General features: G+C 44.7%; 1 protein-coding gene across 2 annotated transcripts in view; it reads left to right on the forward strand.

Annotated features, from left to right (window-relative positions):
* LOC120940524 (polypeptide N-acetylgalactosaminyltransferase 4-like) overlaps nt 1-23629 on the forward strand; it is a 401853-nt gene that overhangs the window by 169668 nt on the left and 208556 nt on the right. The window contains exon 7 of one of the 2 annotated variants that reach the window (XM_040353443.1): nt 12799-12975. The exons of the other annotated variant lie outside the window; for it this stretch is intronic. Within the exon in view, the coding sequence (XP_040209377.1) occupies nt 12799-12975 (177 nt within the window). The remainder of the gene's footprint in view (nt 1-12798; nt 12976-23629) is intronic. 2 annotated transcript variants of the gene reach the window in all.

Here is a 23629-nt window from a genome sequence, read left to right on the forward strand (position 1 = left end):
CCGCACCGACGTTCGGCTTCTTTCGGCTACGAGTGACGCGTTGGATGCGACCGTCGGAAGCCTCCTGAAAGACCATCAATCAAGAAGGAACGCCCGCTCCCGAAGACCCATACCCGGAAGCGACGGAAGAAGATGCATCTCGAAAACGGGTAAGTACGGATCATATTTTAATACAAATAGCCGATTCCCCTAGACCGAACGAGCAGGAATCTAAGGGGAAAAGGGGAAAATTTTTATAAATGGGTGAACTCCCGCTTTAAGTTTGTACAACCATACATTAATCGCCATAGATTTTCTTCTTCTCTATGCACCCTTAAGGTTATGTTCTATACTTTTTAGTATGTGCCTGGCTCATCCGCCGTCGCTGGTTTGACCCCCGTTCTGCCTGTGCGGCCTGTTGCCCTGCCCCCTTACTTACTTTTCACAACACATCATTATTGTAGATTCTACAGTTGGTACTTATCATCCTATATTTATACGGAGGTGACTCTGTGTAAATACCAACACCATTTGACCACCTGCCACCTACTAGGTGACACCATTTTGCCACTTTGTATCACTTCCCACTCACCTAGCATTCCCTTACCTCTTAGCTATGGGTCTTAAAATCTTCTCACATAATGTTCAGGGCTTTAACTCCCCCAACAAATGCAAAAAAGCTTTTAGACACTACAAGAGACTAGGTGCTGATATCATCTTAATGCAAGAGACCCACTTTTCCACTACAAACCACCCACAATATTTCGACAAATCTTTTAACCAGTTCCACTATACAACATTTTCTAAAAAGTCCAGAGGCGTCGCTATTTTTATTAGAAACACTGCAATCTTTGAGATACAAAATATATATATAAAGATGCTGAAAGCAGATATATTATCCTAAAAGGCATTCTAAACTGACGTAACATTACAGTAGCCTCCTTATACGCTCCCAATGAAGCCCAATCTTCATTTTTTACCAACTTTATTAACATCCTAGATCAATATAACTCCCCTCACATGATAGTCGGTGGAGACTTTAATCTTTCTGCTCACCCAGCCTTAGACAGAAGTAGAGTTGTTACTTCGTCCAAAGCATTCCCCAAATCCTTAAATCGCTCACTTGGCAAACTCCAGTTGATTGATTCCTGGAGAGCACATAATATAGGAATCAAGGAATTTACTCACTACTCCCACCCTCACGACTGCTATGCCCGCCTGGACTACATATTTTGTACTCCCATCCTCCTAGGCAACTCATCCAAAGCCATCATCCACCCCTGTTTTAATTGGTCCTACTTGAACCACCTTTTACCCAAGTTTGGGATTTCCGATAAATTTATACATGGTTTCAATGCCCTTTACCATCTCCCACAAACCAGAATTAAAATCCCTGGAAACAATTCAGACTTCTTCCCCTTGAGCAGGGGAACTAGACAGGGTTATCCTCTCTCCCCCCTTATTTTTGCGCTGGCCATTGAACCCCTAGCACACGCCATCAGAAACAATATAAACATTAAGGGCTACAATAAGGACCCGCACCAATTTAAACTTGGCCTATATGCCGCTGATGCCCTCTTATTTCTTACTGACCCACATATCTCTATCCCAAACCTCCTATCAGAACTCCATACATTCCACAATCTCTCCGGCTTATACGTTAATACTAATAAATGCTCCATCCTACCTATCAACTGCCCCCCGACCTTCTATCACTACTGAAAAATTTTTTAACTTTATATGGTCCCCAACATCATTTAGATATCTTGGAGTAAATATTACAGGCTCCTATAATCTATTATATAAGTCCAATTATCTCCCCCTCTTCTCTCATATCAGCGCATTATTGAAAAATTTGGTCGACCTTCCACATCTCCTTTCTGGGTAGGATTTGTGCGTTTAAGATGACCATCCTCCCCAAACTGCTCTATTACTTTAGATCATTACCTATTAATGTCCCTAAAACTAGGCTAGAGGCTCTTCAACGAGAAATCAATAAATGTATCTACAACAACAAAAAAACCTAGATGTAGCTACTACATGGCACTATGGTCCTCCCCAGACATCAACATTTCCTGGTTGAAGTTTGAATCCACCTCCATTTTACCCCTTAATCGCTCAGGCATCTTATGGTCTAACCCGAAGCCACATTACACTCTACCCAAACGAAATATAATTGTTGCACACTTTATACAATTATGGAATAAAATCAAAACTTCATTTAAACTTTCCTCTATGTCCCCCCCCCCCCCCCTAGCCTCATACCTAGGAGATCCCAGATTCTGCTCAGCCTTTCCGGACAGCACTCCATTCCATATCTGGATCAATCATAATCTCACCACTTCCGTGTGTGTTACATGTCTCTCACATGTAACACAACATTCCTACCCTTCTCGTCCCTACAGTCTAGATTTGACTTTCCCTCCTCAGTGTTATCTCATTACACCTCAATACACGACTTTTACGCAACACACTACTCCACGTCTATTAATCCCCCAAATACCCTATTTGAACATATTTGCATATCATCTTCAAGGGACAAGGGCCTAATCTCATTATTATACAGCTACCTCAATAACTTTAATCAACCTGAAAAATCTGGCCCCATGTTGCGCTGTGAGTCTGATATTAACTGCACATTCTCTGCAGAATCCTGGTCCAACATGTTTGATAATCTTCACAAAAGAAACTGCGCAGCTGCATTTAGGGAACCTCCTCTGAAGCTTCTCACCAGATGGTACATGACCCCATCTAAAATTCACTCCTTTTACCCCTCAACCTCCCCGTGCGGTTTCAGAGGCTGCCCAGAAGAGGGTGACCTCCTCCACATTTTTTGGAGCTGTAGACTGCTGGAGCAGACAGACAGTGGTCAGCAGACTTGAAGACTCACTTAAGAAGATCGCCCTCTCACCCCAAATCTGTCTCTTATATGCCACAGTCCGAGAAGTTCCTCCCCCCCTGCAATAAACTAATCCATTCCTTGATCAGCTCCATTCAATGGATGATCGCCTTCAACTGGAGATCCCACAACATATCATGGCCTCAGGTCGATATCCAGAATGGAAACACTAAGATTGTCAGAGAGAATACACCATACACTGTCTAACAGTATGCATAAATTCAATAAAAAATGTTATACTGGTCCTCACCCAGGAGTCATCCTGTATAACTTTCAACCCTTCCTGCTGCTCTCTTCCCCCTTTTTCTCTATTCCATATACCTGCACTTTGATAGCCGCAACAATGTCACAGAAGATCCGCATCCCTTCATCACTAATTTACACCATTTACCCTTATTACTGACCCCCCCCCCTTTTTCCCCTTTACTATTGTTGTTGTTATGCCTTGCAGTGTACTCCAACCATGTATTCCAGTCTGACATTTATTTGTGTATCCTGCCAACTCTGTACCTACTGTATGTTTGAGGCCCCGTACTCACGACCAAACATGTCTGCTGAAACTGGTCCGCAGACCAGTTTCAGCAGACATGTTTGGCCGTGTGTTGGCCCGAGCGGACCATTTTGGGACGGATCGGACAGGTTTCCAGCGGACAACTGTTTCCCGGACTTGTTTTAAAACAGTCCGCTGGAAACCTGTCCGCCCGGACATGTACGGTCGTCTGTACAGACCTACCGTACATGTCCTGCCGCCCGCATCCCTCGCATGCGTCGAATGACTTCGACGCATGCGTGGAAGCATATTTAAGGCGGCCCGCCCACGTCGCCGCGTCATTGTCGCGGCGACACCGCGTCATCGACGCGGCGACACCGCGGACACGCCCCGCGTAATGTTTACGCGCGGGCTTCTGTTCGATGGTGTGTATAGCCATCGAACAGAAGTCCCCGGGCAGTCCCCGGCCAGACATGTCCGATGGAAACGGTCTGCAGACCGTTTTCATCGGACATGTCCTGCCGTGAGTACAAGGCCTTACATGTAACCATTGTATTTCTTGTCTTCCAAATAAAACTTTTGTAAACAAAAAAAAATAAGCGTCACTTTAACCACTTCAGCCCCGGAAGGATTTATCTCCTTGAATTCTTTTTTTCTCCTACAAATGGAGCTTTCTTTTGGTGGCATTTGATCACTGCAGTTTTTACTTTTTGCGCTATAAACAAAAAAATAGCGTAAATATCCTCAAAAAAAATATTTTTTTCTCTTATCGCCCATGGATGGACACAGCTACTTAAATCTTGACAAGTGGGTTATGTTCCTGTTCACAAGAGAGAACTAGGCAGAAACATGTTAGATAATTAAATACATGTTACTTTAACAGAGTTGAACACCCCAGGGGGCGGTCTCTCCGGACATAACCCTCATCCCTGCAGCCTCAGTTTTTTTTCTGCCTAGCAAAGGTGAAGGGCGTATGGCTCCCTTTGGGCCCAGCGCCCTGAGGAATTTTTTATTTTTATTTTCTTTTCTTTATTTTATTGAGTATCTTCTATCAACTGTCGGCTGAGAGACAGGCTGGATATATAGATCCTTTGTGGTCTCCCCAGTCCGACCAGCGAGCGTGAGCACACCATTGCTAAAGAGTCTGGGTCTGCCACGACATACCCCATAAGAGAAAAAAGGGGAGGGGAGGAATAAGGGTAGGGGATACCCTGAGTATGCGATGGGTAACTAGTAATTAACTTTTTTAAGTTGTACTACCTATATCTGACTTTCATGAATTAAGCAGGATCAAACCTTCAGAAGCAATAAACCTATTCCACTGTCTCCATACCTCCGCATACTTTTCTTGTTGGTTTTGTGCTGAAAGTGTAAGCTCCTCCATCTTATTTATCTCTTCCACTTTATGAAGCCAACCTCCAACCATAAGAGGTAGCATATTTTTCCACCTAAGTGGAATACACGCTTTGGCCGCATTTACTAAATGTCGTATAATAGATTTCTTATATTTTTTAACAGGTATATTCATAACATGTAGTAAAAAAAAAAAGGCTGGGTCCTCCGGTATCCTGTAGTCTGTAAATTTTTGACTAATGTTCCGTACCTCCTTCCAGTAAGATGTTATTTTTGGGCATGACCAAAAAATATGTAACATCATATCTCTCTCCTCCATACATCTCCAGCACCGGTCTGATATTTCCGGATAAAATGTATGTAGTCTCTGTGGGGTATAGTACCATCTTGTTAGTATTTTAGAATTCATCTCCTGAATCTTGGTGCAAATAGATGATTTCAGCGAGAGATCGATCATTTTTTGTCTTTGGCTAGTTGTAAACTTACAGTTCATCTCTCTCTCCAATTTCTCTATCCAAGATAAATTTAGTTGTTCCGGAGGGGAAATCAATAAAGAGTACATTTTTGAGAGCGTGTGTCAAAGTTCCCTCCTTCGTGCAGTATTCTTCGAATATGGTTAATTGTCGTCTAAACCTCTCTGGTGACTTAAGTGTATAAAGGAAGTGGTGGAGCTGCAGAGCATTCCAAAAAGGTAAACAGAAGGGGCCCGCCGGTTCCATTAGGGCAGTTATGGATGGCCAACCGTCTGATGCTAGGAATTGCGATGCTCGAAAGCTATTTGTTTGTTAAAGGTTGGAGAAGTGATGATCTCTCAAACCTGGAGGGAATCCCGGATTCCCGGGGATAGGCGGCAGAGGCGAGTCCATTGTCGAGAGGGAGGTTTTAATGATCATTTGTGATCAAATTCGTATTGTAGGGCCTATCAGAGGGTGCCTCTTTAGGTCGGGCGATAGCATATCATAACACCATGGTGCTCCTTTCAATAGAACATCAGTTTGCTCTTGTTCAATCCGAACCCAGAGTTTGTCTATTGAATGTCGGCTCCAGTCTGAGTCTTCCCATATGTACCGCCTGGTAATATTTAAGTACATCTGGAAATGCAATCCCGCCACTATGTTTAGTCGAGATAATTGGAGTCTGGGAGTGCGTGGTCTCTTATGTGCCCATATAAATTTAATAAACAGGGAATGAACCTGTTTAAAATATTGAGATGGTATCTTGATTGGCAGAGTTTGAAATAAATATAGATTGTCATGGACCTTGAGATATTAAAGTGTTTCTACTTGACATATGTTACACAGGAGAGGGACATTCAATGCAAGGCTTTTGAAATGCTAAGTGGAACCAGCTTGCGAAATACCTTTTATTGTGTTCTGCAGGTTAAGAGCGGGTGTCGGAGTCAGGCCGTCTAGCTGGAACCAGGTTATTGTGTACATTGATTACCCCCTGGGGCTTCTGTCTCAATACACAAGTCTTTCTATCCAAGCTATTGGACCAATCCCTGTTGACAATTTCAAGTCCTCATTTGCATGGTCAAGGGGGACCTGAGTGAAGACTGGATATACTTTACAATTGACCAATAGGAAAGCGGTTGTTGGGAGTGGGATGTTCCAAAATTCTGTATAAAAGTGTGCTGTGTACTTGAAATAAAGAGTCCTGTTGGAACTTACATACAGCCTGCCTGGTGTTTGTTCTTAATGGGTCCGAATGGCACATAGCTGTAATTCGGATCCCGGAACCTTGGATGACTGGACCATCAGACGTTGCAATCTGCAAGCTGACTCACTGGTAGCAGAGGAGTGTCGGGAGAGCAGGACCTGGGCGAGGAAGGATCTCGTCACATTGGTTGGCAGCGGTGGGATTTGCTCTCCAGTTACTGGGACAACTCCAAACCACCACCATGAATGACCAGCTATGCAGCCTGGAGGAGAACCATGCTAAAAGACTTGTTTGAGAGCCGTGGAGGGACCGGTGGGAAGAACAAGGCCACCCTGATCATTGCGCTAGCCGAGATGGATCAGAGGGATGGTGATGCAGGACTCCGGTCAGTTGAAGACTTGTTCCAGCAGCGAGTTCAACAGCGGTTGGCATTATATGGTGCGAACCCATCAGAGACCGCCATACAGAATACCATTAGAGACCTCCAGCGGCAGGATGAGAGAGAACGAGAGCGACAACAGAGAGAACGAGAGCGGCAACAGGAGCTGAGAATTGCAGAAATACGGCGATCGGTGACAACGCCTAAAGAAGCAGCACCAAATGAAAGAAGAGGAGAGGTACAGATATCAGTAACCATGGAAGAGGAATTCAGAAGGAGGTTGCGAGAGAAGCAGATACAGCGCAGAGGACCAGTATCAGAGGAGGTCCTGCTTGGATGGTCTGATTCGATCCGCTGCGAACTCTGGAAAGAAGCGCTAGCCCGCGAGCAGCGACACCAGGGAAAAGCTCTCCCCTCCATCCATGTAAGGTACTGGTCACAGTATGAAGTACGGATGCTGTTATTGGGGGAACAACCAAAGCAGGAGTGGACAGCAGAGTTAAGCAGGCTGATCCGGGAAGAGATGCGGTTGGACGAGAGCTACAGAGCCCTCCGGTGGTATGTAGTCCAAGAGTGCCCGTGGTCAGCGGATGACAGCCCCACGGAAGGCTTTGACTATGATGGCCTGGGATTGTTGTATTGGAGGATGTCCAGGGATCCCAACTTTGGGAGCGATCGGGAGTGGCGTTGGGAGGAAATAATGGAGCACAGAGAGCGAAGACTGAATGTCCCGGAAGTGCACTGGTTACAGGAAGATTTGGAATTCCTGGCCGCTCAGGAATGGGAACTGGAAATCGCCTACAAACAGCTGCTAGACTCCGCTCAGCAGCAGGGTGAGGTTCCCTTTACCTGGGACTATGAGGAAATATCAGCTGACAGTGATGAAATCCTGGCTGATGAATCAGCAGTGGAAAATCGGGAGCTTGCCATTCCCAAAGCTGAAGTGCTGACCGCAGGGCCGAGCTCTGCTAACCTCTGCTCAGTGCCCATAGCATCTTCTGGGTTCCATGGACAGGAGATGGTGAACCTCTATCCCCAGACACCAGTTGTAGAGACAGGGGATTTGATAGACTTTTCTGCTGAGGAAGAACAACCTGGGGAGCCTCCAACAGAAGAGCTGGTATCAGGGCCAAACTTCACTGTGCTCTGCCCAGCACCAAGTACAGTATTTGTGGAGTTACAAGGAACTTCCCCAGCTGAAGCGCTGGTCACCGGACAGAGGGATCAAGACCTCTGCCCCACCCCTGTGGCAGTTCCGGAGGCTCAGGGTGAGAAGATGGCGATCACTCCCCAGCCACAGATTACAGAGTGTATGGACTGTTCAGAGGATGTTATGGATTATGCACCCCCAGCAGAAGTGCTGGCAACAGGGCAGAATGCTAGCCATCTCTGCCCAGTACTGGGACCAACTGTGGAGTTCCAGGGAGCCGGGGCGGTTGGCCCCCCTCCCCAGCAACAAGCTGAGGTGGTAAAGCTCGTACTCCCAGCTGAATCACTGGCAGCAGGACAGGATGCTACTGGCGGCTGCACCCCACTACAGCTTGAGCGGATATCGGTGGATGGGACTGTGGTCTCCACTCACAGCAACCCAGCGGAAGAGCTGGCAACAGAGCAGAGTGCCCCAGGCCTCTGCTCTCAACTAACAGGAGAGGGGGTTCCTGTGGTAGTGGATGGGACTCCGATCTCCATGGACACAACCCCAGAACATGGTGCGGCACTGAGACAGGAGGATGTCGGCTTTGCTTTGCAAGCACTGGGGGATTTTTACCTAGCATCAGTGGATGGGACTGCAGTCTCCACTGGTATACCCCAGGAATGGTGGCCAGTTGGCCCAGATTACCAACGGCATGATGAACTGAGCCCAGCCACCCTGTCTTCTCTCCAGCGGCTGAAAGGACTCCAGGGAGAAGGGCCAGTCCAGGCCTCTCCCCAGCGGCAGGCGTGTTCTCTGAGAGAGGCAGAGATTGGCTGGGTGAGTAATGCTCTGTTTGGGACAAGTTATCTGGGGTACTGGGGGGGTACCGGAATTGGGGTCTCTCCCAGTGTTAGTCTCCTGCCAAAGGGGGTGATGTGTGACAGACCTAGCCGGGACAGGGGCTTTTGGAGAGGACTGAATGTGAGCCTCTTGCCGTCCGATTATGGGCCAGGACCTCAAAACAGGAAGGCAGATGGGTCATCCCAGCAGACAGTCCTGGAACTTTAAGACTATTTTTCCAACATCCTCGAGTTGACCCGTTTGGGTCCCACTGCGGCTGTTGGACTGTTTCCCAGGGGAAGAAATGTCATGGACCTTGAGATATTAAAGTGTTTCTACTTGACATATGTTACACAGGAGAGGGACATTCAATGCAAGGCTTTTGAAATGCTAAGTGGAACCAGCTTGCGAAATACCTTTTATTGTGTTCTGCAGGTTAAGAGCGGGTGTCGGAGTCAGGCCGTCTAGCTGGAACCAGGTTATTGTGTACATTGATTACCCCCTGGGGCTTCTGTCTCAATACACAAGTCTTTCTATCCAAGCTATTGGACCAATCCCTGTTGACAATTTCAAGTCCTCATTTGCATGGTCAAGGGGGACCTGAGTGAAGACTGGATATACTTTACAATTGACCAATAGGAAAGCGGTTGTTGGGAGTGGGATGTTCCAAAATTCTGTATAAAAGTGTGCTGTGTACTTGAAATAAAGAGTCCTGTTGGAACTTACATACAGCCTGCCTGGTGTTTGTTCTTAATGGGTCCGAATGGCACATAGCTGTAATTCGGATCCCGGAACCTTGGATGACTGGACCATCAGACGTTGCAATCTGCAAGCTGACTCACTGGTAGCAGAGGAGTGTCGGGAGAGCAGGACCTGGGCGAGGAAGGATCTCGTCACATAGATATTTGGGTAGGATACTCATCTTTAAGAGATTGCATCTAGCAAACCATGAATTCCATGTCTCTAACGAAATACGTGTTCTAATCAATGGGGGGGGGGGGAGTTAAGTTCGAAGGTTCTTGATAGATTAGAGGGGATATATGTTCCCAAATATTTCAAGGCTGTATCTGTCCACTTGAGCCTGAAATATGTCTGTAAGGTCTGTAGCTTCTTGATAGGTACGCCTACCCCCATTGCCTCTGATTTTTTCAAATGAATCCGTAAATTTAGATAATTGACCAAAAGTCTCAAATTTGCGGATAAGATTCGTCAGCAAAACCACGGGGTTGGTGGGGGAGAAGTGCATATCATCCGCAAAAGCTGAGATTTTATGTTGCTCTTCTCTCACACCAACTCCGGTAATGTCTGGGTTCAGACGTATCCTACACAAAAAAGGCTCAAGGGAAAGCACATAAAGTGAAGGGGCTAGTGAGCACCGCTGCCTCGTCCCGTTTGAGATGGAAAAAGGGTCTGATAGAACTCTGTTAACTTTGACCTGGGCCGTCGGGTGAGAGTAGATCTTGGATATCCATTGCATCATACAGTCCTGATCAAAAGTTTAAGACCACTTGAAAAATGGCAAAAAATCATATTTTACATTGTTGGATCTTAACAAGGTTCCAAGTAGAGCTTCAACATGCAACAAGAAGAAATGAGAGTGAGACCAAACATTTTTTGAGCATTCAATTAATTGAAAATAACGAATAAACAAACAGGCTGTTTTTCAGCTGATCAAAAATTTAGGACCACATGCCTTTTAAAAGGCCAAATCTGTGCAAAGATGTGGATTCATTGTCATTTTCTGTCAGGTAGTCACACTTTGTGATGGCAAAGGCAAAAAAACTCTCCCTTTTTTGAACGTGGTCGGGTTGCTGAACTGCATAAGCAGGGTCTCTCATCAAGACACTGGACGATCCTTGACCCAAATTAAGGCCCTTACTGGTGCTGACTGCAGCCCCATAACCATCAGACGGCATCTGAGACTGAAGGGCTTCAAAATCAAAAAACTTCTTCAAAAACCTTGTCTTGTTATCAATGGGGGTCACCCCCATTGATAACGTCCTGTTGATGACGAAACGCGTCAGGGAGGACATGCAGTGACGTCACCACGCAGAGGAGGAGGGCTCCTTGTATGTAGGTCGGCTACATTTAAATTTTAAAAACGCTGTTTTTACTTCTATGTCTAAGTACATCCTATGTTTTATTAAAACGCCCTTTTGATATGGAGTTACGCTATGGTGCATTCTTTCCTTACTCTCTTACCGGATGTATTGGATGGTGATACCTTATGAGTGGTTCCTGATATCTGTCCCCGAGTGATCCTGTGAATACCAAAGGCCGCGGCTGGGCTATAGCCATCTGCTCATTTGTGCTTGCCCTCTGGTAAGCGACCTCATTATCGGTGAAGGGTTCACTAATTATATATATATATCCAGTCACTTTGGTGGTGTGAAGTTTATCTGAGAAACTGTTTGAAGGAATCTTCTACTTTGAGACCTGTGTTGACAGCGGGGTATTAACCTCACTACAAGGACTGGTTTTGATTCAAGGGTGTCCTGTGTTTGTTAACCCTTTATATGGACTTGACACATATACACTTCTGGCAATCACGATAGTTTACGGTTTATGGCGCGGCTTTGCTTCTATTTTTTTCTGAGCAGGTGTTGTTTGCCCATGTAGGTGGCCTGAAGTGCAAATGGGAACTTCCACCTATAGTTTATTCCTTTCTCTCTAAGAACGGCATGAAGGGGTTTTAGAGCTCTCCTGTTTTTAAGGGTAATCGGGGAGAGGTCCTGAAACAGTTGGATCGTTGCGCCCCCATGTTGAATCTGGTCTGCGTTTCTCGCCTTATGCAATATTTCCTCCTTCAGCCCAAAATTTGGCAGGCAGCAGATAATATCCCTGGGGGGGTTGTCATCCGGAGCCTTAGGCCTGAGCACCCTGTGTGCTCTGTCGAATTCAATAGGGGACTGTTCTGGCCTATCCAGCAGGGAGTTGAAGATGGCGGACAGGGTAGGCCTCACATTCTCGGGGGGCACCGACTCTGGGACCCCCCTCACCCTAATATTATGTCTGCGTCACCTATTGTCCAAGTCCTCAATCTGCCTATTCATGTCGATCAGGTGTTGAGAATGGTTGGCAGAGATGTCATCAAGCCTGAGCAGGGCCCTGTCTCTTCTTTTGCCTGCGCACTCTGTGACTGCCATCTGCTCTGATAGCCTGAGCAGCTCTGTTTTAATATGCGTGATGGCTATGGAGAATGAATTTTTAATGTCTGCTGCTATGTCTGTCATCGCAGCGTATGTCAGGGGTATGTCTGCCCGGTCAGTACCTTTGGTGGAGTCTTCTGACGCTGGGAGAGAGACCTCATCATCCTCCATGTCCTCCTCCATGTTCAGCCTGAGCGGCGGCGCCATCGTGGAGGCCTTGCTGCTGCCGTTGTAGCAAAATTTGCTGAGGTTAGTGGGGGTAGTTTTCCGTTTAGGGGTGCCCAGAGATCGTAGGAAGCGGTTGTGGGATCCCCTCTTCAGTTGGGAGGACATAATCGGAGGATTTTCGGCCCGTTTTCAGCTCTCAGGTCCCGCGGATTGATGGAGTTCCTTTACACCGCTGCCATCCTCGCTGCGCGCCAAGCCACGACGCCCCCTTTTTACTATTAATATATTTAAAGAATTTTTGGGGGTTTGTCCTATCTTTTGCGATCTGTCGTTCGTTTTGAATTTTTGCATCCTTGATTTCCTTTTTACATATCCTGTTATATTCTTTGTAACATTTAAACAACACTAGTGTTCATACAGGGAGGAGAGATGATAAAAGGCAGCCAGAAAGAGAGTCAGGCCTCTAATGGACACATGGAGGAGAAGGTAAGCTGCCAGAAATGTTTGCATGTCCATGACATTGGGTGTGCCAGTGTCCATCACCTGAAGGTAGGCCTATAACCCACATTGTTATTACTATGCTACTCTGTGTCCCGTGATGTACAAGAAAGAAAGGCATTTTTAAAGGTAAAGATGAACTAACGCTTTAACAAAGAGGATTTACAGCATGTGCATATTGCAGCTTTACACATGCCCAAGTCTAGTAGACCTATAAACAGTAATTTTTATTCATCTTCCATTTGACAGGTATGGCAGTGCAGTGGAACATTAGAAATTCACCCATGTTCCCATGTTGGACATGTTTTTCCCAAGAAGGCTCCTTATGCAAGGCCAAACTTCCTACAGAACACAGCTCGTGCTGCTGAGGTGTGGATGGACCATTATAAGGAGCATTTTTATAACCGAAATCCACCTGCCAGAAAGGTATGTGTGAATCAAGATGTAGGCTTATTTCCTACAATTGCTTAAAGAAGGTACTGTATATAGGAAGCCTAATACAATTATTATTTTTTAAATCGGAGTACAGTAGAAAAAAAGGAACATAGCATTAGATATTAAATCACAAGAGAACAAGGTAAATGTCTTATACAATGATATGCTGCCGGCCAATATAGTGCATAGAAAGATATCTAAACCAGAATTACAAAGATTGACATGTATACAAAGGCATAGTGTAACTGAAAAGAAACTAACAGTTCAAACTATCTATACCCTCAGAGCCCTATGGGTTAACCCAAAATGAACAAACACAACCTACACAAGTCACTAATACTATAAGGGAGCTTGTGTGACATAGAACTTAGTCAGCCACTTCTCTGGATCTCCTATAACATTCACCTCTGTAGGAGCCTGTCTCTAATTAAACCATTTACACCCACTTTAACCTACAGGTAAGCCTAGATTAAGACTTACCTGTAGGTGCTAGAAATATCTCCCAGACCTGCACGGTCTAGGAAATATTTTCAAATCGGCGTACGGCGATTTCTTCAGCGCATGTGCCGGAGTTAGAAAGGGCACGCTGCGCATGTGTGCATGAGGGGTGAAGAATGGCCGCTCGCTACTAGCAAGGAAGACGGGGAAATCGTGGGCTTCTCCTGCAGGTAAGTGTCATATAATGGGCTACTATGCAATGCATAGTAGCCCATTATGCTTTATCTTTGCAGGGAAACAAAGAGGAAGTAACACCCATCAGGGTTTACTTCCTCTTTAGCTGATGTGGTGCCAATCCCGGAAATCCAACCAAGCTTGCCACATTAAGTAGAATTTTCTTGAAACGTTTCTATGTTGGTATGTCAACTTTTTCTGTCTTAATCACTTATTCACCTGCTCCACCCATTGCTGACTGATGGGCACCCTGGGAACAATCCAAAATTGTGCAATCAGTTTACGTGCAACATAGAGCAGTATGAGCTTGTGGAGTTAGGGACTCCTCATCCAGGGCACACAACTGGGGTTTGCAGAATATTGAATATAAATACCTAAGCGATAACGTCAAGGACCTCCTTTCAATAGCGGAAAAACTTGTGGCACTTCCATAGCATATGAATGAGGTCGCCATGATCTCTCTCGCATTTCGAGCATAGATGGGTATTGCAATTCCCCCATTTATGGAGTTGTACATGTGTTCTGTATAGCCTGTGTAGCAGATACAAATGGGATAATTTTTGAAAGGCAGATACCGACACCAAAGGGGCGGAGGTCAAGCAGAGATCCCATGTCTTCCCGTCTATGGTACCCGTATCTCTTTCCCAGCCCCACATGTAAGGTAGTTTGGAGGAATCCTGTATAGCATTAAGAATATTATAACTTCTGGAAATCATTCCCTTTTTATCAACTTCCAAAATAATTTCCTGTATTAAGGTACGGTCAGTCAACTTAAGTTGGGCACATCTTGATTGTGTCTGTAGGGTGTGTCTAAGCTGTCAATGTTTGAAGAAGTGGCTACGTGGGATGGCAAACTCTGCCTGTACCTCCATATAGGATTTAAGTATTGGCCCATTATATAGCTGTGATATAAAGTGTAGTCCTGCCCCTTCCCAGTCTCTAAACCCCCTGAGTTTCAGTATATCCCTATAGTTCAGGTTGTGCCATAATCAAGTATGTGTTAGAAAGCCCTGTATCCTTCACATCTGTTTAACATATGACCATAAAGTCTTCAATAGGATTCTTGTGGGAACCCTAGGGTCCAAGTGCATGAATCCTGCCTCCAGACACACAAGGGCAGAGACATCATTACCTGGTGGGATCAGAAGTCTACATATTGGGGTCTGTTAAGTTCACAATTCCCCAGCCCCCCAGTTCCAAAGCCAGGACAAACAGCAGGGGTGACAAAGGACACCCCTGCCTAGTGCCCTGAAATAATGCAAAAGGTTCAGCATACAGTATCTTGACCCACTTGATAAAATTAGTACCCAGGCCCATATGTTCCAACACCTTCAACAGGTAAGGCCATTCAACACTGTCAAAGGCCTTTGCTGCATCTAGCAAAAAATTGGCTTGGTTATCAGTATTAGTAGTTTGACATCGGTTGTGAGCAAGGAAATAGGTCGGTATGAATCGGGTAAAGTAACGTATTTTCCTGGTTTTAATAGCACAACAATTATCGCTTCATTCATAGAAGTGAGCAAAGCTCCAGTCTGAAATGCCTCATTATAGACCTTCAGTAGTATGGGTAGCAATGTGCCTACATATAACTTGTAGACCTCGAATGGAAGGCCGTCCGTCCCCGGAGAGTTATTATTGTGAGATTGTGCTAGAGCTAACAACACATTAATGAGGCATTGAGCAATGCAGCATCCGATGCCGACAAGCGAGGCAGCACACGGCCAACTAGATATCCCCCAACCTCCATGTCAGTAGGCTGTACTTTAGATCATTCTACGCTGATCTCTATACTTCTAAAGATCCTAATAATGTCAAAGGTCTGGGACTGGAGGGCACCCTGATCATCGCAGAGGATGGCCGAGACAAGGGAGGATAACCCCTGTGCACTGGCCAGCATGTGCCCAGTAGCCTCCCTTTCTTTGAAGTGAGTTTACTGTAGAAAAAAAAAACGTTTGCCTGGACATGGATTGTGCCTCCAACCAAGCCCACTTTGTATCCTCCATAGGGTTAGTGATATATCTATCTTCAGTCTCCGTAACCTCCCTGCATACCATTGTTTCCCAGGCTTTGGTATCGGATTTGATATGGGCTATTAGTTTGATAAACTGTCCCCTCATATAGGCCTTAGCCATATTTCAGACAACACTTAACCGAGCAGTGTTTGTTATCGTGAAAAAAAAGTTTCAGCAAACCACAGATGGGGTTTGCTTTTGGGAATAAGTGGAGAGAGGGAGATTCGCTTGTGGGGATCACCTTTTTTGGAAAATAAGGTCAGCATGCCGCTAGTTTCTTTAAAGTCTGGAGGGTTGCCAGCTTTATTTAGCAGAGGTTTGCAAAATCATGAAAAACCAACAAAAAACAGTACAGTAAATTCTTGCCATCCGGCGCTAAACTATACAGCAGTCTTCCTCACTATACATTGTGGGGCTGGTCCCCATCAATGTAAAGTGGTAAAGAAAACCTTCTCTTTTTAAGTCCAAACAGAGCTCTTCTCTGATTCCCCTCTGAGTCTCAGGCCAGAGCTCTCCTATGCTCATTTAAAGTCCACCTGAGCGTGGACTCGAGTGGACCACAACCTCCAGACCGGAACCAAGCCTGCCACAGAGGCTGGAAAAACCCATACACATTATCCACTACCTCACCTCGCATACTGTCACAAGAGCCAGAGAGGGTTAAATTTCCACCCAGTACATTTTAGAGGCATGGGCAGCGAAATGTTCACCCAAAAAGAATGGTCAGATATATGCATACTTTCATAGTTTGAGACTATAACCAGTGGAAGTAATGCGTCATTACCTAGACTTAGATCTGTCCTAGACAGTCCCTCATACGTGGCTGAGTAACATGAGAATTGTTTAATGTCCGTTTCTAAACCGCCATATATCCATTTGTCCGAGCTCCTCTAGTAAGCAAGCAAAAGGGGTATGTCCCTCTCTTACCGAAGAGGTATGGACGGGCAAGTAATTTGTCCCATATGGGATTCAGGTAATTATTGAAGTCGCCTATCTCTAGTAGTGGGATATTTGGAAAACGGCCATAAAGCTCACCAAGCAACTGAGGACGAAAACGGTGGCGGTATATATATCCCAGCAATTACCCAGCAAAAACACATATCGACCCCCTGGATCTATGATCTTGTGGGAGCAGGAAAATCGAACATCCTGACGTAGCAGGATGCTTATCCCCCTGGAATATGTTGAGTAGAATTGGGTACCAAATAATCAAGGGGTTAGACTAGGTGTGGAGGGGTAGGTCTCCTGTAAGCATATAATACCAGCATCTAGAGATTTAATAGTTCTAAGGATTGCCAGTCTCTTCACAAGGCAATTGAGTCCTCGGACATTCCAGGACATTAATTTTAAAGGCTGCGGCCATAGGGGAGCACATTTACAGATGGTGAAATCATGCCAGTTGTCCAGGCATGTTTCTAATGTCACAACTAACATAATAGACCAGTAAACAATGTAGATTTTTTCCAGGGTAGCACCATAATATATGAGAGCAGTCTGACAGAGTCAACTTCAGAAAAAAGAGAATTGGAACTGTGATGGGTCAAAAGGAGAACTGCAAACGCAAGAAAAATAACGCATAGAGCCAACAGGGCTCCCAGCCAGTGAAGCTGAGGAACAAACTGTCTCCATGGATCCTCCATGGGGGGGGAATCAGTGGAAACTCAAAAAAAAAAAGATGGTAATTGGGTTTACACATATCTTTTACACACACAGTCCACTGTTTGGGGATAGAGCATTTTTTTTGATGTATGCAATTACTGATCATGTTGTGTAGCTGCTGCTTATTCCGACCACCCAATGAACACCTATTGATGTCAGGGCGGTCTTATATAAGCTTCAGTTTTTAGTATAGTCCTTGTAAGCACAAGTTGGATGTGTAAAACGCGTCTAGGTGTCTCAAAATCTGGTGTATCCTGGTGATTTTCAATAAAGGCACGCTGTGTTGGAACCTTTGGATGTGCAGCCATTTCTTCTTTTTTCGATAATTCCTTCTACCTTGACTAAAGTCCCTGTTCCAGCTGAAGAAAAACAGCCTCAAAGCATGTTGCTGCCACCCCCATGCTTCACGGTGGGTATGGTGTTCTCATGGCGATGTGCCATGATGTTTTTGCGCCAAAAAATCTTTTGGAATTGTGACCAAAAAGTCCAACCTTGGTTTCATCAGATCATAATGCCGCGTACACACGATCGTTTTTCGGCATGAAAAAAACGTTTTTCAGCATGTCGAAAAACAATGTTTTTTCCAACTTCATCATTAAAACGACGTTGCCCACACACGGTTAATTTTAAAAAAATGCTCTAGCAAAGCGCAGTGACGTACAGCACGTACGACCACACTATAAAGGGGCAGTTCCATGCGGATGACGCCACCCTTGGGGCTGCTTTTGCTGATTTCGTGTTCCCTAGTGTTAGTAAAAGTTTGGTGAGAGACGATTCGCACTTTTCAGTCTTCGTGCTTTAAAGACTGTTTTCTGTCATTCAGTTGATGCTTGTGGGTTCGTATCTGTCTTTCAGTGCTTGTAGTCAGTTTGTATCTGTTTTTGCAGTGCGTTCTTGTCTGCTCGTTACTGTTTTTCAGGTCGTTCTTCAGAGGCCTTGCTGTTCTTCAGTGCGTTCTTTTAGTTCAATCTGATTAGACGACCGTTATGTAGCCATGTTACGGGTACGTTCTCGTCGCCGAGATCGTGCTGTGCTTGGTGCAGGGATTTCTGCTTTATCCCGGCTCTGGTCCATGAACAGGGTGAGGAGGAGTTTGTGGGCCAAGAATTGGTTTCTCCGCAGGAACCAGTTCTCTCCTATGCCTCTGCTGCGGGAGATCCAGGAAAATAACCCTGATGATTTCAGGAATTTCCTGAGGATGTCTGACCCTGTATTTTAGCAGCTTTTGGCTTCGGTGTCTCCGTATATCACCAGGCAGGACACCGTTGTGCGGGAAGCCATCACTGCTGGGCAGCGGCTAGTTGCTACGTTGCGATACCTGGCAACAGGGAGAAGTTTGCAGGACTTGAAGTTCTCGACCGGCATCTCCCCCCAGGCTCTAGGCGTCATAATCCCGGACTCATGTTCTGCTATTGTACGGGTTCTGCAGGAGGACTATATTAAGGTAAGTTTTGTCCTTTAACCTCACAATCTATGTATTTAATGCTTGCTAATGTTTTTTTTGTTTTTTTTTCAATCAGTCCCTAATTAACCTGTTTGTAATATGCTGTGAATGTTCCCTTTGTCCCCATGCATGCTGTAAGCTTTTTATGCTTCTTTTTTGGCCTACATGCATATTTCCAATAGCCAGCCTCTCCAACATTCTGTCCTGGGCCCAAACACACCTAGCCTAGTCACTTCTACAAGTATTTTGTTGGCTCCATTGTAGTGCTCCATTTGGTGTCTCCCTATATCCCCAAGTATTTTGTTGGCTCCATTGTAGTGCTCCATTTTGGTGTCTCCCTATATCCCCAAGTATTTTGTCGGCTCCATTGTAGTCCTTGCCCAACCCCTCCCCCCAAACTGTGGAGGAGCCATTGATGGCAAGCACCCCGTTCGGGATCCTATTACTTCAATTATAAAGGGTTCCTTGGTGTAGTGCTGATGGCGGTGGTGTCGGCCACTTATACATTTGTCGACGTTGAGAAAAATGGGCGGATGGCGGGGTGTTTGCCCAGACCGAGTTCGCCCAACGGCTTCAGTCAGATGACCTTGGATTGCCACCTGCGGAGGACAATGAAGATGGGCTGCTTTTTGTCTTCGTTGCTGATGAGGCGTTTGCCTTGGGTCCCCACCTCATGAGGCCTTTTCCCCAACGTACCCTCACCCCTGAGAGGAGGGTTTTTTAATTATCGGCTGGCCAGAGCCAGGAGGGTGATCGAGAACGCCTTTGGCATCATGGCCAAAGTAGTTATGCAAGATGCAGCAGCAAACTATCACATGATTCCATTTATATTCTGCCAGGTTGATGGCAATTTGAAATATGCGGAATCGTCTGATTCCGGTTATTTCAAACTGCCATCAACCTGGCAGAATATAAATGGAATCATGTGATAGTTTGCTGCTGCATCTTGCATAACTACTTGAAGAGACATTCATCGAACTACCTTACACTTGGGCCTGATGAGGCCTTTGTTCCAGTGGCGGCCCGTGAGGCTGGCCCTACAGGCTTGGCCCCCCCAAAGCGCCCGTTCTGTGCGGCAACATTATGTCGACTATTTTATGGGTAGGGGGGCCGTTCCAATGCCAGATCTTGGCTGAAATAAAAATGTGTTTTTGAAAGAAAAAGTCTGTTATTTGATTATTTTCTAATTTGGGTTCATTTTATCTTTCTCCTAGGTTATCATAGTGCCATGTTTATTTTCCTTTACTAAATACCCATCATTGTCAATGTAAACACCACAAATATAGATTTGTTCTTTTAGGCAGCATTGATAAAATAAGAAGCCACACATTGTTGAGTATCCAACATTTTTTATTGGTTCACATTTAAAATGTGTCATATTTTTTTTTTTTTTAAATATATATATTTTTGAATAGAAATATTTTTCTAGATATTTTTTTTTTTAACCACTTCAATACAGGGCATTTTCACCCCCTTCCTGCCCAGACCAATTTTTAGTTTTCAGCGCTGTCGCACTTTGAATGACAATTGCGCGGTCATGCGACGTGGCTCCCAAACTAAATTGACGCCCTTTTTTCCCCACAAATAGAGCTTTCTTTTGGTGGTATTTGATCACCTCTGTGGTTTTTATTGTTTGCGCTATAAACAAAAGAAGAGCGACAATTTTGAAAAAAACACAATATCTTTTACTTTTTGATTTAATAAATATCATAATTTTTTTTTTTTAACTTATTTTTTTCCTCAGTTTAGACCGATACGTACCCTTGTATATATTTTTGGTAAAAAAAAAATCGCAATAAGCGTATTTGGTTTTGATATGGCATTTTTATTTATATTTATTTTTTTACTAGTAATGGTGTCGATCTGCAAATTTTATTGTGACCGTGACTTTGCGGTGGACATATCGGACACTTTTGACACATTTTTGGGACCATTCACATTTACACAGCGATTAGTGCTATAAAACTGCCCTGATTACTGTGTAAATGTGACTGGCAGGGAAGGGGTTAACACTAGGGGGCACTGAAGGGGTTAAATATGTTCCCTAAAGTGTGTTCTAACTGTAGGGGAAGGGGGACTCACAAGGAGGAAATCGATGTGTGTTCCTCTGTACTGGAAACACACATCGGTCTCCTCACCGCTGACAAAACATGGATCTGTGTGTTTACACACACAGATCCATGGTCCTGCCGTGATTGCAGGCAATTGCGAGTGCCCGGCGGACATCGCGGCTGCCGGGCACGCGCACTGGGTCCCGAGCAATGTGGCCGGGGAGCGCGCGCCCCCTAGCGGCCGGAAAAGCAAGGACGTCATATGACGTCCAGTCTGAAGGACGAAAGGTCCCTGCCGACGTCATTTTACTATGACTCGGTAGGGAAGAGGTTAAATATATATATATATATATATATATATATATATATACATATATTTTTTTTTTCTAGATAACATTCTTTTTTTTTTTTTATTCCAAAAATATCTTGTTTTTAATTTTTTTTTGTTTTAGAGCAGGCATCTCAAACTGGCGGCCCTCCAGCTGTTGCAAAACTACAAGTCCAATGAGGCACTGCAAGAATGACAGTTACCAGCATGACTCCCACAGGCAGAGGCATGATGGGACTTGTAGTTTTACAACAGCTGGAGGGCCACCAGTTTGAGACCCTTGTTTTAGAGAATCCTCCAAAAAAAAATTCTGGTTAAAACGCATGGACAATGACCAACTTTTTAGCATTTGTCATTGTTCATGCGTTTAAGCCAGAAAACGTGAGATTCCACTTAATGCACATAAAAACACATAACATTTCCAACAAAATTTAAAATATAAAAAAAAAATTTAAACCCTCCCCAGAACATCCATCATATTTTTTAGTCGTCGCTCCACCTTTTTTGTTTTTTCCCTCATCTGCCCCAAACATGTATTGATGTGCTCTATGTCAGCCCAGCAGGCCATCACCTCTCCAATTAACAGCTGGGCGCTGTATGTGTCCAAGCCATCCCCAGCCCGAAAAGCTCCTGAAATTTGGAAAACGCACCCTGTATTATAAATATACAGGCCTACATCTATTACCTAAAGCTGTGGTGTATGATACTGACCTGTTGTGGTACCAGTTTCCACTTCCTCCACATCCCGCAGGGGTAGGGCTTGGGTAGGAGGTGTGGGGTTTCTCTGCTCCTGTCTGGAAGCTTGTTCGCGCCCTATGAGATTGTAAAAATGGGAAACATGATTCAAAAAGATTAGAGGCCTGAAAGAGGAATATGAATCATTCTTTTTTGTAAAGTGTGGTACAATTGTTTTTTTTTTTACAATCCTTCTAAGCTGAACACAGGATTGTATCCATTACCAAAGCTGCTACATTTCTCTATCTTTGGTCAAGTTTCCAACATGGAAACCAAAAAAGTATCCACTGGTTCACCTGTGTGTGACACCCTAAATAGGTTGTTCTTGTAGCCAACACTTGTGCTACTGAGTCCACATGTGTAACCAACTTCTGAGCATACTCTCCTTACTGTATATTGACTTCAGTTTGATTAGTTAAATCTAGTTAAGAACACATCTACACTAAAAAAAAAGTGTTCTCACATAAATAGGTCAAGATGTCAAGTTTCATGTTTGTGGGCACAACAATTGGTCGTATGAGTCGTCGTTCATTCGCTCACTAATAATAAAATACGATCTCTTTGTCTGATACAGTGTTAACTCAATTTGTCCATGCCTAAATAGGCATGATGACATTTCAAAAACACTATCAGACAAAGAGATCGTATTTTATTATTTTAGTGAACGAACAACGACTCATACGACCAATTATTGTTCCCACAAACATGAAACTTGAGACATCTTGAACTGTATGTACAACATGAATGAAAAAGCACATGCAGCATAATGATAATAAAATACTAGAACGAACGCCAGGGGCGGGGAAACGTGCGGAGCTTCACGCATGCGCAGTGTATAAAGGGATACCGCATGAGTGAAAACGACGTTCACAGTCTGTGAAAGAAGGGGAAAGAAACGACCGTGTACAACGATGGTACGTAACTTGATTTTGGACTTTAGTGATCAGTGGATGAGTTTGTGGCCTATATATGGGGAGAAAGCTTATTAGTAGAGGATTGACTGACATTAGCTTTTTTTGATTAATTTTGACTTGCAGAAATAATGGAGGCCTTCAAAGAACATGACTTTTTCACAGAATTTGTTCAAAGGTGGAGGGATCTCCCTATATTGTGGCAAACTAAAAGCAAAATTAATAAAAACAAAGGGCCAGATCCTCAGAGCGAGTACGCCGGCGTATCTACTGATACGCCGGCGTACTTTCAAATTACCCGCGTCAGATCTTTAGTTTGAATCCTCAAACCAAGATACGACGGCATCTGGGTTAGATTCGACAGGCGTACGGCTTCGTACGCCTTCGGATCTAAGATGCAATACTTCGGCGTCCGCTGGGTGGCGTTCACGTCGTTTTCCGCGTCGGATATGCAAATTAGCTATTTCCGACGATCCACGAACGTACGAGCGGCCGGCGCATTCCTTTACGTCGTCTCTAGTCGGCTTTTTCCGGCGTATAGTTAAAGCTGGTATTTTGCGGCGTATAGTTAGACTTGCCATGTTAAGTATGGCTGTCGTTGCCACGTCGAAATTTGAATATTTTTTTTTTTTTTGGCGTAAGTCGTCCGTGAATCGGAATGTACGTAAGTCCCGTCTAAGTTAAAAAAAATGACGTCCTAGCGACGTCATTTAGCGCAATGCACGCCGGGAAATTTCAGTACGGCGCATGCGCAGTTCATTCGGCGCGGGGATGCGCTTCATTTAAATGAAACCCGCCCCCTAATCGCCGATTTGAATTCCTCCGCCAGAGAT

This window comes from Rana temporaria, chromosome 5 (assembly GCF_905171775.1).
Source record: "Rana temporaria chromosome 5, aRanTem1.1, whole genome shotgun sequence".
NCBI lineage: Eukaryota > Metazoa > Chordata > Amphibia > Anura > Ranidae > Rana > Rana temporaria.